The sequence below is a fragment of the Myodes glareolus genome, chromosome 8, assembly GCF_982192425.1.
Source record: "Myodes glareolus chromosome 8, mMyoGla1.1, whole genome shotgun sequence".
Taxonomy (NCBI): domain Eukaryota; kingdom Metazoa; phylum Chordata; class Mammalia; order Rodentia; family Cricetidae; genus Myodes; species Myodes glareolus.
The window spans coordinates 108,147,867-108,164,183 of NC_142033.1; the positions used below are offsets into that span (position 1 = coordinate 108,147,867).

General features: G+C 48.5%; 1 protein-coding gene and 2 pseudogenes across 1 annotated transcript; all 3 read right to left on the bottom strand.

The window, feature by feature from the left end:
* Oaz1 (ornithine decarboxylase antizyme 1) lies at nt 1–2,531 on the bottom strand. Its single transcript, XM_087909367.1, is given in 6 exon segments — nt 1–300; nt 373–458; nt 536–708; nt 784–870; nt 872–929; nt 2,295–2,531. Coding segments are annotated over 6 exon segments (684 nt in total). The 5' UTR covers nt 2,441–2,531; the 3' UTR covers nt 1–166.
* Nucleotides 2,532–5,185: 2,654 nt separating this feature from the next.
* Nucleotides 5,186–15,842, bottom strand: LOC125417262 (cathepsin Z pseudogene; annotated as a pseudogene).
* On the bottom strand, nt 9,073–9,201 carry LOC125417630 (small nucleolar RNA U3; annotated as a pseudogene).
* Nucleotides 15,843–16,317: the final 475 nt, after the last annotated feature.

Consider the following 16,317-nt stretch of genomic DNA (forward strand, 5'->3'; position numbering starts at 1 on the left):
TAAAATAGAAACCTTTATTTAGAATTAAAGCCAACACTTGAGTGTGACAAACACAGCATTCAGTTCGAAGAAGCACCCCACTAATGGAGTGAGTGTTTATTCTGCACAATCACGACATGTGGACAAACCCGGGAGAGGGCACAGGGACACTGGGCAGGGCTGGCACCTAGTCTTCCTCGCCTGGGTCCTCTCTCTCCAGCGTGTAGACCATGAAGCAAGCATCGGGTCTCTTGGGGACGAGGGGATGCCCGGGTCTCACAATCTCAAAGCCAAGAAAGCTGAAGGTTCGGAGCAGGGTGGCTGTAGGGGACACAGGGTCAGAGCCTGGGGTGCCAGAGCTTCCCTCCCTGGGGAGCCCACAGCAACACCCACCTCTGTCCTCACGGTTCTTGGGGAAGCAGATGAAAACATGGTCGGCCCGGAGCTGCTCCTCTGCGAACTCCAGAAGAGCTGTGAAACTGAGGGGAGCAGGTGGCCATTAGCCACCTGGGCCCAGACCCCAGATCCCCGATAGCCCCAGAGAAAAGTGGCCCACCTGTCCTTGCTGCCCTCAGGCAGGGGCCCAGCCGGGAGCTCGATGTAGAGGCCACCACCATTCCACACTGCCCTCCAGGTGACCTGCTTGGCCTCCGTGAGTGTGGACTGGATGCTCAGGACCCTGGTCTTGTCGTTAGACGTTGGCTCCTCTGTCACATTCAGCCGCTCGTCCTGGGGAAGCAGGGCTTTCAGGATGGCCAGCTCACCATGCAGAGGCAGGCACCAGGGCTCCCCACAGGTACTCACAGAGTAGAGGACGCTAGCTGAAAGACTGTGATCCCGCTGACTGTTCCCTCGCCCACCTGGGATCTTCAGGGGTGGGTGAGGGACATCAGGAGCACCACCGAGGCCCCGGACCCAGGTTACTACAGCAATGGAGGGCGACCCTAGAACTGCAGGAGACAGTGCCTACTAAGTGGCAGGAAGTGGTGGGATCCCCAGGGCTTTCCACTCAAAAAGCCACTGAAGACATTGGTCTCAGTTCACTGATCCTCACCTCTGTGGCTCTGCCCCTTCTGGAGCAACCATCAGGGCCTCAGGCTGTGTCATCTCAGCACTGTGGTCCACAGCAGGGAGCTGGGCCATTCCCCTCCCCATGCTGCCAAGGCAACCCACCACATACCAGGCCAACTTGCTCCTTTCTGAAGCTCAGGCCTGGAGCTTCTTAAACTCCCACTCTCCTCTGCAGCCCCCACTGCAACTACCAGCAGTCCCTAAACTCCACCTCACTCAAGTCCCCTCCCCTTCCCTCTGTCACCCAATAGCCCATATCACAGCCCATATCAGGTCTCAGTCACCCCAAAGCCCTCCCTCCACTACCCCCATTCTTCCCAAACTAGTTCCCATCCTGTACCCTTTAGGTGAGACCCCCCCACACATATCAACTGCTAAGTGGATCCAGAATCCACACCCTGCCCAGAACCAGGCTCTTCCACCCGCTGCCACCCCAATCACCCACTCCATGCCCCACAAAACCTGACCACTTTCAAGGTTCTCCTAAAACTGATCCAAGTCCATCCACAGTACCGGAATCCTCAACAGGCAAACACCAAATCCAACCTAAACCCTAAGTCTAATCCCAACCTCTCCCCTACCTGCGACCCTCTAAACCCACACAAGTTCCTCCCCCAAACCCCAGACCAGATCCCACACTCTCCCACCACAAAATGAGTCCTCGACCTGGGGTCAAATCTAACTCCAGTGCCTCCCCGACAGTACCCCAAATTCGAGTCTTCCGCAAACACCTTTCACATCGGAACATAGCCCCTCCTCTAGAGAACACACGGCTTGTCAACCCACGTCCCCGCAACCTAACCCCACATCCTCCACCACCTGACATCAGATCCGAAACGCAAATCTCAAAAAATCAAGTCTCCAATCCCCTTCCCGGATCCTCCCCAAATCTTGGGCTCAGCTCGCAAACCCCGGAATCCGATTCGAACTCCAGATCTGACCCATCTTCTGGCAAATAGTGACACACCCCATTCTCCAACCAAACCAATCCCTAGTCCTCAACCTGAGACTCCCTAATCCCACTCGAATCCCAAATCCGCATCCGTGACCCGCGCCTCTGGCCCCGCCCCGTCCCACCCCCGGCGCGATTGTGGCCTCCACAAAGGGGCGGATCTCGCGCTGCCGAGACTTATCTGGCGCCCTGAGGCCGACCCCGCTCCGGGCCAGCGCGTACCGCGTTTCCCTCTAGGGCCTGCGCGGACGCCGCTTCTGGGAGTTCGCCGTGGCGGGTACAGGGATCTCACCTTTCGCTGCTGCAGCCGCCGCGGCTGTACTGACTAAGAAGCGGCATGGTGCGGCTGGCGTGGAGCGTGGCGCTGCGTTTATCCCCTTCCTTCTCTCTGGCGAAGCAGTGGCTGTTGAGAATCCGCTGCAGGGAGGATTTCACCATCCGGCCGCTGGGGTCCGAAACCAGCAAAACCTCCGCAGCAATCTCCGCGCCGCCGCCGCTGCTCGCCGTTCGCAAAATGGCGCCGGCGCTGACGCCCGCATTTATACGCGTCGTCACCGTAGGCCACGCCCCTACACGCAGGCGTGAACGCGGCTGCGTGCGCTGTTGGATGAACGGGGTGGGGCCATGACGGCCGCCGAGAAATACCAACTACGTCCCGCCTCCTCTGATCTCTGAATGGAGAAGATGGAAAAACAGACGGAAGTTTTCCGTTGATAATTAGTTGTCGCTCGGAGAATCCCGCCCTCGAGTGTTTGCGTCATTCTGCGGCAGGCAAGACAGGAAGAAGCAGACGTGTCCCGCCCCTACAAGACTCTGATTGGTCAATATACGAAAATGGACAGACTTGGTCCCAATGATTATTGGCTGGCACTCTAACGAGCCCGCCTCGAGCTTTTGTGACGTAAGAGGGAGGAGCTTTGGTGATGCCACAAAGCCCCGCCCACTCAGGCCCCACGGCTAGGCCTCAGGTACCCAGAGGCCTTGCAGCGGGGTGGTGGTGTGATCCGCTCTTCCTCCGTCTCCTACCGCAGTCGCTTCGCCCTCGGGACCTCACCCCCAGAGTGACTGATTGGTAACTCCCGAGGGTGTCTGAGGCTGAGATACGCGGCTGCCTGGGCGCCCGTCCCCCTACCCGACGGAATCATCTAATGACCTTGTAATAACGGATAATTACGTTCTAGATTGGGACTCGTTGTTTTGAAAACAATTTACAGTTTATAAGAAAATTAAGTTAAATATTTAAAAAGTTAAGATATTCCAAACTAGAGAAATATTTCAAGGCAAATTTAAGCAAAATTTTAAAGCAAAAATGGAAAAAAAATTTAAAAATTCATAGATCCAATTTGAAGGATTTTCCCTGTTTTCTTTCTTATTTTCATCTCCTTCCTGTCTCTCTCTCTCTCCCCTCCCCTCCATCCCCTCTCTCAGGATTTCTCTGTGTAGTCCTGACTGTCCTGGAACTCAGAGACTGCCAGCCTCTGCCTCCAGAGTGTTGGGAATAAAGGATTAAAGGTGTGCTCCACCACCTTCCACTACTTTGGGGGGAGAGGGAGAGCGCACAAACTACAGTGTTTCAGAATTCAGGAAAAGTCTGTGGCAGTGATGTCCAAGCTGAGGTAAGAGGATTGCTGAGTTCCAAATAATCCTGTACTGAAAAAAATTCCACGACTTTAAATGACTAGATAAAATCCAGGAACTAAGCTGGGCAGTAGTGACTGCACCTTTAACCCCAGTCCTCAGAAGGCAGAGGCAGGTGGATCTCTGTGAGTTTCAGGCCAGCCTGGTCTACAGACTGAATTCCAGGATTGCCAGGGCTACACAGAGAAACCCTGTCTCAAAAACCAACAAAAATTCAGTCATCTTTAGAGATGACTTCGTGGCTGAGTTCTTCCTGCTCATGTAAACTCAAGTTTGATTCCCTGCGTCCCTTCAGTGACCCAGCATCCTTGTGGTCTTGCTTCCAAGAGTACCTGTGCACACGTGTGCACACACACACATTTTTTTAAAATCAAACTGAAGAGGTGGCTCACCAGTGAGAGTGCCTGCTGCTGCTGCAGGGGACAGAGTTCAGTTCCCAGCACCCACATCAGGTCAGCACTCTCCTGCCAGCGGAGCTCCATCTTCTGTCTGCCTCAGACACCAGCACTCCCAGACATGTATGCACACTCAGCCACATAAAGATCACTTACGTAAACGGGAAGGAGTGAGTGCAGAGAGAAGCCCAGGGGCAGCGCTGGCTCTTCCAGAGGACCTGTATTCATATGCAGCCCACAGTTGATTGTCCGGAGCGCCAGTTCTAGGAGATCTGACCCCCGATTCTGACCTTTGTGGGCACCTGTACCCACGTGGTACACAGACATGCATGCAGACAAAACACTTATAAACATTTTTTTTTCAAGGCAGGATTTCTCTGTGTAGCCCCAGCTGTCCTGGAGTTCATTCAGTAGACCAGGCTAGCCTACTACTGTGTCTTTTGAGACTAAACTTGGTCAAATATAGCCTATTTGAACAGCACCTTGACTTAAACAGTCATATTTCACTTCCAGGCTAAAATCAGAACTAGGTGTGTTTGGGATGTGTAGGTGTGGGAAGGAAAGTCGGTGGTCTCTGCTGGTCAGTGGGGACAGCTTCGGATGGAGTCCAGACTCGTACTTCCTCCACCCCATGCCAAGTCAGTAACAGTCCATTTCTTCTTGTGGGGCTGCCTTTCACATTGACCAAACAAACGTGCACTTTCCTGTGGCTAGAGAAATGACTCAGCAGTTGAGAGCACTTACGCTCTTGCAGAGGATACAGGATCAGTTACCAGCACCCACAGCAGTGACCCGCACCCACATAGTGAACATAAACTCACAGAGCTACACACACAAAAAAGGTTAACTCTTAGACCACACTTCCTTGCACAGTTCTGTGATGCCTAGTGCTGGGGTTGAACACAGGGTCTCATATACAGAACTGTACTACTGAGTGACACCTCTGTCAGAAGGGAACAAGTTTCTTCAGACTGCTCTGTGGCAGGCTCAGGGATCGAGCCCTGCCCAGAATCCCCAGTGAGGGGCTGGGGGCGTGGTCAGGGTGGAGCCCCGCCTAGAATCCCCTAAAGAGGAACTGAGGGAGGGAGTGGCTCAAGGGTGAAACTCTTTTTCAGAATCCCTCCCCCCCACCCTGGGTTCCCTACCCAGTTCTATATAAGAGTAAGTCCCACATCAGTGGCCCTCTTGAGCTCTAATACAGACTCTCCCGGTCACAGAAGAAAAACTCAGGCCACAGGACTCTGCCCATTTTGTACTTACAAGTTGAGGCACTGTGATTATGAAAAACAAATCCTGCAGGAGAAACCAACCCAATTTCTGGTCAGTGCTTCCTCTTTTCTGTTGTCAATTTTAGCCGAGACTCCCACCCCCCAAAAGTAGTACGGAAGCCTTAACTAACTTCGAGGATACTCGTTTGGGTTTCTTTTTTCTTTTCTTTCTTTCTTTCTTTCTTTTTCTTTTCTTTTCTTTTTTTTTTTTATGAAGCTAGATCCTTTATTCACCGCTTGGGCGATCTGGGATTGTCCTCTCGTCCCGAGGCTTCCAGGGTGAAATCAGAAATGTTCTAGACCATAGCTGTCTTCTCCAGGTGGCTGAAGACAGGGCTCTGTTCTCGGGATGGATTCTGCAGCCCACACTCTGCTCCGCATGGCCACAAGCACTGTTTCTAGCTATCCAGTGTCCGGTGTTGATAATCACCCATCCCTGCCATGGCTTCCAACGTTGCCTCCAGAGATGTCTACTTAAACAGTGGGGTCCCCATATGTGCAGGCCTCCTCGATGACCAGGTTGTAGCTGCCACCTGCACCTCCCTAGTTGGTGCTGATCCCCACCAGCCCCTCTCACACCAGGGTTCGCCCCTTGAATTAAGGACAATCCCGTACTCAATCCCATCACTGCTGACGCCCCAGCCAGTCACAGAGATGATGTGGCTGATAAATGTCTGGTCCTGGTGCTCCGTCACCATTATCCCGCAGCTGATGGGACCGTTGGTGCAGATCTCTGCCGTCATCTTCTTCCTACCCCTACCCGACAGGTAGTCACCCACCCTCCAGAGGGTGTAATTCTGGGTGGGATGACACTGAATTCGGTGCAGATCCCACACTGGTTAAAGTTGTTGCAGGTCTCATGGGGGATGCCATGCTTATGGGCATATGCAGGTTGCACACTGGAAGGTCATTGCCACAGTCGATGAAGTCCTGCACTGAAAGCAGGGTGGAGGGCCACGTGCCTTTTGTCTTGTTGTTGATGGGTCTGCCATGGCACTGCTACTACCATGGGCCCAGCAGGAGCCACAGTACTGTGGGATGTGCTGGTTCCTGGTGACACTGACATAGTTGACACCACCCACATTTCTCCAGTCCCAGCTCTTGGGGATGTCCTATGGGGACAGGCACTCATGCGGCCAAGGTCCTGAGCCATAGCTGGGCCTGCAGGTCCTCGGGAAGGGGCCGGTAGCAGGTCTTGCCCTGGCGGAAGTATAGGCTGGCCACCGCACCACCAGCATCAGCAGCACCAGCCACGACTGCAGCAGCGACCCGACAAAGCCATGCTCCTGCTTGGATCCTGGATCACACGCCAAACCTTCGACCCCTTGACCTGACCTGCAACCCACTCATTTGGGTTTCTTATTCTGTTACTTTTTATGTCTTGGTTGTGTGTATTGTGTGTGTCCATGTGCAGAGGTCAGAGGGCAATCAGCAATCAGTCTGTCCATCCACCATGTGGGTCCCTGAGATCAAATTCAGGTTGCCACCGTGGCCTGAAAGCATCTTTACCCACTAAGCCATCTTGCCAGCCCTCAAAAGAGGAGCGTGTGCCAATGTAACACACCTAGATTGGCTTCTAGCTGGCTGGGACCAAACAGGAGTCTGACTGGTGCCTGGGAGGTCAGAAGAGGGTAGCAGATCCCCTGGAATTGTGTTTACAGATGTTTGTGGAAAGCTATGTGGGTGCTGAAACTGAACCCCAGGCACAGTTCCAGGCCAGCCTGGTCTACAGAGTGAGTTCTAGGCCAGCCTGGCCTACAGGGTGAGTTCTCGGCCAGCCTGGCCTAAAGGGTGAGTTCCAGGACAGCCAGGGCTATACAGAAAAACCCTGTCTCAAAAAAACAAACCAAACAATACAAAAACAAAACAAAAAAGAAAGAAAAGAAGAGGGGCTGGAGAGATGGCTCAGTGGTTAAGAGCATTGCCTGCTCTTCCAAGAGTCCTGAGTTCAATTCCCAGCAACCACATGGTGGCTCACAACCATCTGTAATGAGGACTGGTGCCCTCTTCTGGCCTGCAGACATACACACAGACAGAATATTGTATACATAATAAATAAATAAATATTAAAAAAGAAAAGAGTCAGTGCTCTTAAACACCAAGCATCTGGCTGAAAATCTTGATCCTCTAGCTTCTCAGATCCACAGCTTGGGGTGTGAGCCATTCTACACGGGTGTGAGCCATTCTACACGGTTGCATATTCCCACCCCCTGATTTTGGTCATTGCTGCGGATGCAACCCAGCCGCTGGTGTGCGAGACTGGCTTTTTTTGGATACAGAGCCTCACGTATCAGGTGGAGGTGGGGGTCCTCAAACCCTCAAACTCACTACATAGCAGAGAATGGCCTTGAATTACTGAACTTCCTGTCACAACCTCCCAAGTAGTAAGAGAATTAAAATTCTCAGTTTATTTATGCTGGGGTTGGACCTTCAGGCTTTGGGAAGACTAGGGTAGGGGTTTCACCCTGACCACACCCCAACCCCAGGGCACACACCTGTGTGACGGTCAGAGGCGAGCTTGGGTGAGAGGTTCAGTTCTGACATCTGGTGGGTCCTGGGGATTGAACTCAGGTGAGCAGGTTTAGCGAGAGCGTCTTTACCCAGAGACATCCTTTCTGCTGTAGTTTGTGTTTTGAACGTGACTTGCTCTTGCGCCCAGATTGACTTGAAGATCTTTCTGCCTCAGCCTCCCAAAGGATCCACGATGCCCAGCTGCTGAGGAACCTTCAGGACCTGGTGTTCAGTATGTACACTGCTGAGGTGAGTCCTGTGTCCGTGTGTCAACAGGCAGGACTCGGGTCGCAAAGGACAAGGGTCAGACGCATAGAGGCTTGCTGCCATGGTAGACGGAGAAAACTGACTCCCAAGTCCTTTGATCCTCCAAGGGTGACAATTCCCCCACTCCCAGATGGCGCACGTACAAGCGCACATGACAATAAAACGACATTTAAATTGTTAAGAGAATTTAAGAATAAGCAAGCACGATAGCACACAACTGTCACCAGTACTCGGGGAGCTGAGACAGGAGGATTGGTGTAAGTTAGAGTTTAGCCTGGGCTACAGTGTGGAACTGTCTGAAAACAACCTAGACAAAAGGAGGTTCATAATAGCACAGCCTTTAGTTCCAGCACTCAGGAGGCAGAGGCAGGCAGATCTCTGAGTTCCAGGACAGCCAGGGAGGGCTACACAGAAAAACCGACTCAAATAATCAAACAGCAGCTGTTAGCATTCAGCCATTTACACCGCATGCTCTCAGGGACCTAGCGGGACCCTCAGCAGCTGCAGTTGGCAACACTGTAGCTTCTACAGCCCTCAGCAAGAGCAATTCCTATACATGTGTATGTGTGCGATATCCCTGTAGAACAAGCAAGCCCCCCCCCCCCCCCGCCAGAGACGGTCTCTGCACCCCCCAATAAACCTCCCACATGAACTCCGTTGCACGGCATGGTTTTGTGGTCGTCCCTTGGCTCCAACCTGCCAAGGTCGCCTCTCACTGCTGAACTATTACAACAACAAACATCAATAACTAACAAGTTTTAAAAGGGGGAGGAAGACCGGACAGATGGTCCATCTGTTAAAGGCCAGGCTCACAAACAACGTGGGGCTCCCAGATCTCAGTGCTCCAGAGGGCCTGACTCAGCAAGGCGGAAGGCTGCAGGAAAGCTCTAGTGGCCACCGTCTCCACCACAGCTGCTGCTCAGCGATAATGCCCAGCCCTGCCACTGCCCGGGGTTAGGGCCAGGACAGCATGCACAGGCCAGGGAGTGAGTCCTGTAGGGCCATATTGAGCTGGCAGATCTTAGAGTGGGAGTTCTTTTCCAGGAGATACTGCTTCCTTTAAAAAAAAAAAAGTATTTAATTAACAAACTATAGAAATGATTCCTGAAAGTATAGTCTTTATCTTTACAATATTTTATTTAAAAATGTGTATAGCCAGGCGATGGTGGTACATGCCTTTAATCCCAGTGCTTGGGAGACAGGCACATCTGTGAGTTCAAGATCAGCCTGGGCTACAGAGTGAGTTCCAGAACAGCCAGGGTTACACAGAGAAACCCTGTCTCAAAACAAACAAACAAAGAAAAGAGAGAGAGAGAGAGAGAGAGAGAGAGAGAGAAAGGAGAACATAGCTGTTAGGGACAGAGATGGGTCAGGGGCTAGAGCACCGGCCACTCCCACAGGGGACCTGGGTTCGATTCCCAGCACCAATGTTGCAGCTCACAATTAATTACCTGTAACTCCAGTTCCCTAGGATGGAACACCTCACACAGACACATGTGTGGGTCAAACACCAACACATTTTAAAAATAGAAATAAAGCCAGGCAGTGGTGACACACGCCTTTAATCCCAGCACTCGGGAGGTAGAGGCAGGCAGATCTCTGTGAGTTCAAGACCAGCCTGGTCTACAAGAGCTAGTTCCAGGACAGCCTCTAAAGGTACAGTGAAACTGTCTCAAAAAAATCAAAAGAAAAAAATGATAATAAAAATAGAAATAAAAGCAGGGTCTGGAGAGAGGAGCAGTGGTTAAGGCTCTGACTAAGCTCCCACAGGACGGGGTCAGTTCCCAGCACCCACACAGGCATAAACATGGGTAACTCCACTTCCAGGGGACCTGACACACCCTTCTGGCCTCTGCAGATACTGCATACAGGTGGTGCAAACACCACACACACACACACACACACACACACACACACACACACCACACGTACACACATGTGCGTGTGTTGGCAGGACTGTAGGCAGCAGACCATGACAGGGTAGAGGTGTTAGTGTGACTGCTGCTATATTTGAGAATTCTCTTCAAACACATGGACATATGCGGCAGGATGTTGTTTGTGCTGACACTGAGATTGTTAATAAAGTCTACCTTGAATCAGGAGGCGGAGTTAGCACCTATGGGTAAGAATTCTCCATACAGGTTTTGGAGGACCCAGGACTTCTAGAGAAACACAGGAAGATCCCTGGGCCCTTTGGAATCAGAGAAGGAGAGAAGCAGGAGGTCTCTGGTCGCTTCTCTGCACCATCTCTGGTCATGCAGGTTCTTACCCCAATATTTGACTCCCAAGCTTTTATTTTTTTTATTTTATTTTTATTTATTTATTTATTTTTAAAGATTTATTTATTTATTATGTATACAACATTCTGCCTCCATGTATACCCGCCTGCCAGAAGAGGGTGCCAGATCTCATTACAGATGGCTGTGAGCCACCATGTGGTTGCTGGGAATTGAACTCAGGACCTCTGGAAGAGCAGTCAGTGCTCTTAACCACTGAGCCATCTCTCCAGCCCCCAAGCTTTTATTAATGGTCGAAAAATCTAGATAAACTCATAATCTGGTGCCCAACGCAGGAAGATCACAAGACAGCTGCACACCTTCAGCTTGTAGCCTCTGGAGTTAGACCCCGGACCAATGTCCTCCCCTCCCGTCATGTGGGTTGCTCCCGCCTCTCCCCAGCCCCCCTCTGCTTTTCAGGCGGCTTGTTCTCTCTCGCTGCGGGTTGCAGGCTTTCCCTGAACTGCCAGGTTTCTACTGCTGCCCCAGAGGCCACACACCCTCAATCCCTGGCTGCGGGCAAGCTGCTCAGGTGCCCTAGGCCAAGCCTGTGCAGTGCAGCGGCAGCGAGCTGCGACCCCAGTTCCTGCCAAGCTAGCCTGACTGACTGGGCACCACGCCCCCAATCCCGCCCTCCCTGCGCCGCCCCCCACCCCCAACCTAGAACTGCTACCACTGCTGCTGCTGCCTCGATCCCTCCCATTCCCCTGCGTAGCTCTGCTGTCGCCAGACTGGGTTTCTCTGTAGCTTTTGGAGCCTGTCCTGGAACTAGCTCTTGTAGATCAGGCTGGCCTTGAACTCACAGAGATCCGCCTGCCTCTGCCTCCAGAGTGCTGGGATTAAAGGCGTGTGCCGTCACCACCAGCAACACCTGAGAATTCTTAAGGAGGGAAATAGGTTCGTCTGGTTTATTTTTTTGGTTTTTGGTTTTTGTTTTGTTTTGTTTTTGTTTTTGTTTTTGTTTTTGGGGTGTGTGTGTGTGTGTGTGTGTGTGTGTGTGTGTGTTCAATTCCCAGCAATGACATGGTGGCTCACAAACATCTATATTGATATTTGGTGCCCTCTTCTGGCCTGCAGGTGTACTTGCCAGAATACTTTATACATTTTTTTAAAAAGTTCGATATTTGCACCAAGTATGAAAAATTGTCTGAGAAAGAACTGCTGATGAAACGAAGAAGGATTTTCACACACAGAGGATCTAGAGCAGAACCATTGCATGAGGAAACGAGAGGAGCAATCCAAGATTATTAGAAAACCAACGTTTCTTTTTTATAATTTATTTAATTTTATTTTATCTGCATTGGTGTTAAAGTGTCAGACCTCCTGGAATTGGAGTCACAGTTATGAGCTGCCCTGTGGTTGCTGGGAAGTGAACTCAGGTTCCCTGGAAGAGCAGCCAGTGTTCCTAACCCCTGAGCCATCTCTCCAGCACCCAACTATATTTTTTTCCTAGACAAGGTTTCTCTGTAGCTTTGAAGCCTGTCCTGGAACTAGCTCTTGTAGATCAGGCTGGCCTCGAACTCACAGAGATCCACCTGCCTCAGTCTCCCAAATGCAAGGATTAAAGCCGTGTGCCACAACCTCCCAGCTCCCAACTTTATTTTTATTTACTTATTTATTTTTGTTTGCTTTTTTTTTTTCAAGACATGATTTCTTTGTGTAACAGTCCTAGCCATCCTGGGATCCACTCTGCAGACCAGGCTGGCCTCAAACTCAAAGAGATCCACCTGCCTCTGCTTCTCAAGTGCTGGGATTAAAGCATGCACCACCATCATCTGGCAGAAAACCAATTTTATCCAGTTAACATACAAGCAGGAGCACCATCTTGGTGGTGGTGGCTCACATCTTTTATCCCAGCACTGGGGGATCACATGCTTTTACTCCCAGCACTAGGGAGGTAGAAACAGGAAGGAATATGGCTGGGCAGAGAGAGGAACATAAGGAAGGAGAGACAGGAGCTCAGAGTCTGAGGACTTGGAGAATCAGGACACCCTGTCGATCTGAGGATGTCACAGAGGTGAGAACTGGTGGCCGGCTGCTCTGCTTCTCTGATCTCTCAGCTTCCACCCCCAATATCTGACTCTGGGTTTTATTTTTAAGACCAGTTAGAATTCAGACTACATAGGGTTGGGGCAGAGTTTTGTTTTTGTCTTTCCAGGAGAATAAAAGCATCCAACTAAGGAACCTGAAGACAACTGGACAAATGAGACAGTGGAAGGTAAAGGACAAATCATCCAGAGAAAATGTACATGACAAAGATTAAATTGACCTATTGATATTTCACAATTCCAACAGGATAAAGTTTCATAAATCTTTCCAACTGTTTGTTTCTGCTGTTCTCTACAGACATATAAGACAAATGATCTTCTTGTGGTCCCAATTCAATTGAAAATTAAATCTGACTTTGGAGTTGGAGCATGGTTCTATTCTTTGCTAAACCCAAGCATGCGAGTTAGAGGAAAATCCACAGTCTCCGTCTCATGGCAGAAGAGTTACCTAGTGTGGGACAGGAGAAAAACCAAGAATAAGGAACTATTCTGTTGCTACTAATTCATGGTTCTTTGGTTATATTTTAAGGAATAAATATTATCTCAATTTTCTCAGAGTCCCCTATAGATGCTGTTGCCTCCAGACAGTGGGAAGTAATTTTAAGAGCACAATGCTCACATTCCCAAGAGGTTGTGCAGGTGGGTTTTGGTTGGTTGGTGCATTGTGGATGTTTAACATCATTTGGGGGGTTGGTTAAAAGTTGTTATTGTTCATGGTCAGGGAGAAAACTAAACAAAAGAGGTTAGATTTTTTAAAAAACATGAAACCAGGCAGTGGTGGCACACGCCTTTCATCCCAGCATTCGGGAGGCAGAGGCAGGAGGATCTCTGTGAGTTCGAGGCCAGCCTGGTCTACAGAGTGAGTTCCAGGACAGGCTCCAAAGCTACAGAGAAATCCTGTCTCGAAAAACCAAAAATAAATAAATAAATAAATAAATAAATAGATTTAAACTAAATAAAAAGGAAGAATCTCTTTCTAAGAAGATTTTTAAATATTTATTTATTATGAATATAATATTCTGTCTGTGTGTATGTCTGCAGGCCAGAAGAGGGCACCAGGTCTCATTACAGATGGTTGTGAGCCACCATATGGTTACCGGGAATTGAACTCAGGACCTTTGGAAGAGCAGGCAATGCTCTTAACCACTGAGTTATCTCTCCAGCCACTCTAAGAAGATTTAAAAGGGGGGAGAGATATAGGAATGATTGGATAAAATGTATATTATTGAATCTACTTTTAAACTAAAGAGCAACTATTAATCTCAAATGTTTTATGTTGGTATGAATTTTTATATATTGATACAAATTTAAGGGTTTTTTGTTACAATATACTGTATATACGTTTTTACTCTTGTAAAAACTAAATATCAAAAAAAATATTGCACACTATGCAGCTTGTTTAAAACTGTAATTTAAAGTTCTAGTACTTGAAATCTATTATTACAAATTATTTAAGATAATTGAATGCAGGTTAGTAGTTAATCACCTGTAACAATCAAATTTATAGTCATGTTAGGTATGCTTTCAAGGTCAAACATATATTTTAGGTAGAATATTTTAGGTAGAATATTTTAGGTGGCCTTCAAGTACTTCAGAGACTACAGAACATGGTCTTTAAACTATTTTAATATCACAAGGCTTTGCATGACAGGCAGCACAATTTACTTCACAAACTGATGCTAGGCATTAAAGAGCGTCCTTAGGGATTTTTTTTTATTTGTGGAAAACTTAGCTACTGGGCTAGAACGTGCCCTCGCCCTGACTGCTGGCAACCTGCTGTGCAGACTGGACAAGCAGGACTCAAAGGAAAGAGGCTGCTAAACTTTACCAAAAGAAGGTGGGCAGTCCTTCAAAAAGTCCTGTTTCACAGAACAGTCTGTCAGATATTCTAGGCCTGTAGGTTGAAGACGGATGTTCCAACATTGCAGAGGAAATTTGGGAAACTGTCCAGGTAAGTAGCTGTCTCTGTCACTTCTATAGTTTTGAAAATTACTTGTTCGGCATTTTCTTGTTTACTCATTTACTTGTTTACTTGTTATATCCTTCTGGGATCTTTGGTGAGGTTGAAGAATAGATATGGTTACAATTTTCCTTGTTACCAAAGTTGGAAAAGACACCCACAAAAGGTATGTAAAGTTTATAAAGATGAAGAGATATAAGAGCTTCATATAAGAAGAGATATAAGAGTTGTTTATAAAAGAATATGTTTTAAGGTCTAGGTTGGAAATGCAAGTTATGATAAAAAGTTAATTAGTTATAAAGCTTTGACTTCACCAAGACAGAATAGATGACAGAGTATTTTCTCCAAAATTGCCAAACGCAAGTGGACTGGACATTGTGAATGTAATTGTACCTGATAATTGTTCTTATTGTATATATTTTTATTATGTTTAGAGTTAAAACCTTTCTTTACACTTTAGTCAAAATAGAGAAATGTTGTGGGACATTTTTTCACTCTGATACTCCGAGAATTTTTTTTATAATTTATTTTACTTTTATGTGCACTGGTGTGAATGTGTCAGATTCCCCAGAACTGGAGCTTCAGACAGGTGTGAGTCACAATGCGGGTGCTGGGAATTGAACTTGGGTGCTCTGGAAGAGTAGCCACTTCTCTTAGCTCTCTTAACTCTCGAGTCTTCTCTCCAGTCCCACCCTGAGATTGTTAATAAAGTTTACCTTGAATCAAGAGGGCAGAGATAGCAACAAGCTGACCAGAATCAGTCACAGAGTGTTCTAGGAGCTGCTCACTTGTTCCTGGTCGCTTGGCCCAAAATAACCACACAGAAACCATATTATTTAAATCACTGTTTGGCCTATTAGCTCTAGCTTCTTATTGACTAACTCTTAAATCTTAATTTAACCCAGTTCTATTAATCTGTGTATCGCCACATGGCTGTGGCTTACTGGCAAGGTTCCGGCATGCCTGTTTCCAATGGTGGCTACATGGCATCTCCGACTCTGCCTTCTTTCTCCCAGCATTCAGTTTAGTTTTCCCCACCTACCTCTATTCCGCCCTGCCAGGCCCAAAACAGTTTCTTTATTCATTAACCAATAAAAGCAACACATATACAGAAGGACTTCCCACATCAATAGAGGTTTTTGACGACCCAGGATATATATATATATATAGAGAGAGATATAGGAAGCAGTAGCAAGGGCTGATACGGGAGTTCAGCCAATCACATTATGTTTTTGGGACATGCCGCCCTCAGGCAAAAGCCTGCCTATAAACCTAGCAAGCGCGCTCCACTAGCTCTCTTTTTTGCCTGGCTCCTGTGTCCGAATGGATCGTTTGGATTCTGGTGTAAGCTGTTGTAAATCTTACTTCTGTTTATTAAAGCTGTATATTTTGTATCAAGATAGTCTGGGAACTTTTCATTAGCAATTGCCCTGCGGCTACATTTGGCGCCCAACGTGGGGCCCTTTTCCCACCTCATGGCGCGGGCCTAGCAGCCTGAGCATTCACAGCACCTGGCGGCCTTTACAGTAAAGCCTGCACTGGATCCAGCTCCATTCAATAGAATCGGGCCGGGGACTTTCCGGCTTCTGCAAAAGCTGCGGAACTCGGGCAAGCGGCAGCTCTACCCCCACTTGGGCAGTGTATTCCCTGCAGTCCCGGCTGAGTTTGGCTTGCGCTGCTAGCCTGAAAGTAACCTTTGGATTTGAGTTTATATATATTTCAGAATCTTTCCGGGTCGGCGCCATTGCCATGTGGATTTAGGTGTGCCCCCTCCACTTACTGGCAGGCAAGGGTCATTATAGGTAAGATTTTTCTTTTCAGTTGAAAACAAATAAATAAATACAATTTTTTTGATTGAACATGTCAGAAAATATTACTATCCAAAAATTCAATGGCCTTTTTAATTGCGCCATGGAGAATATCCTCCATGAGGTTTCTGATATTCCTCTTAC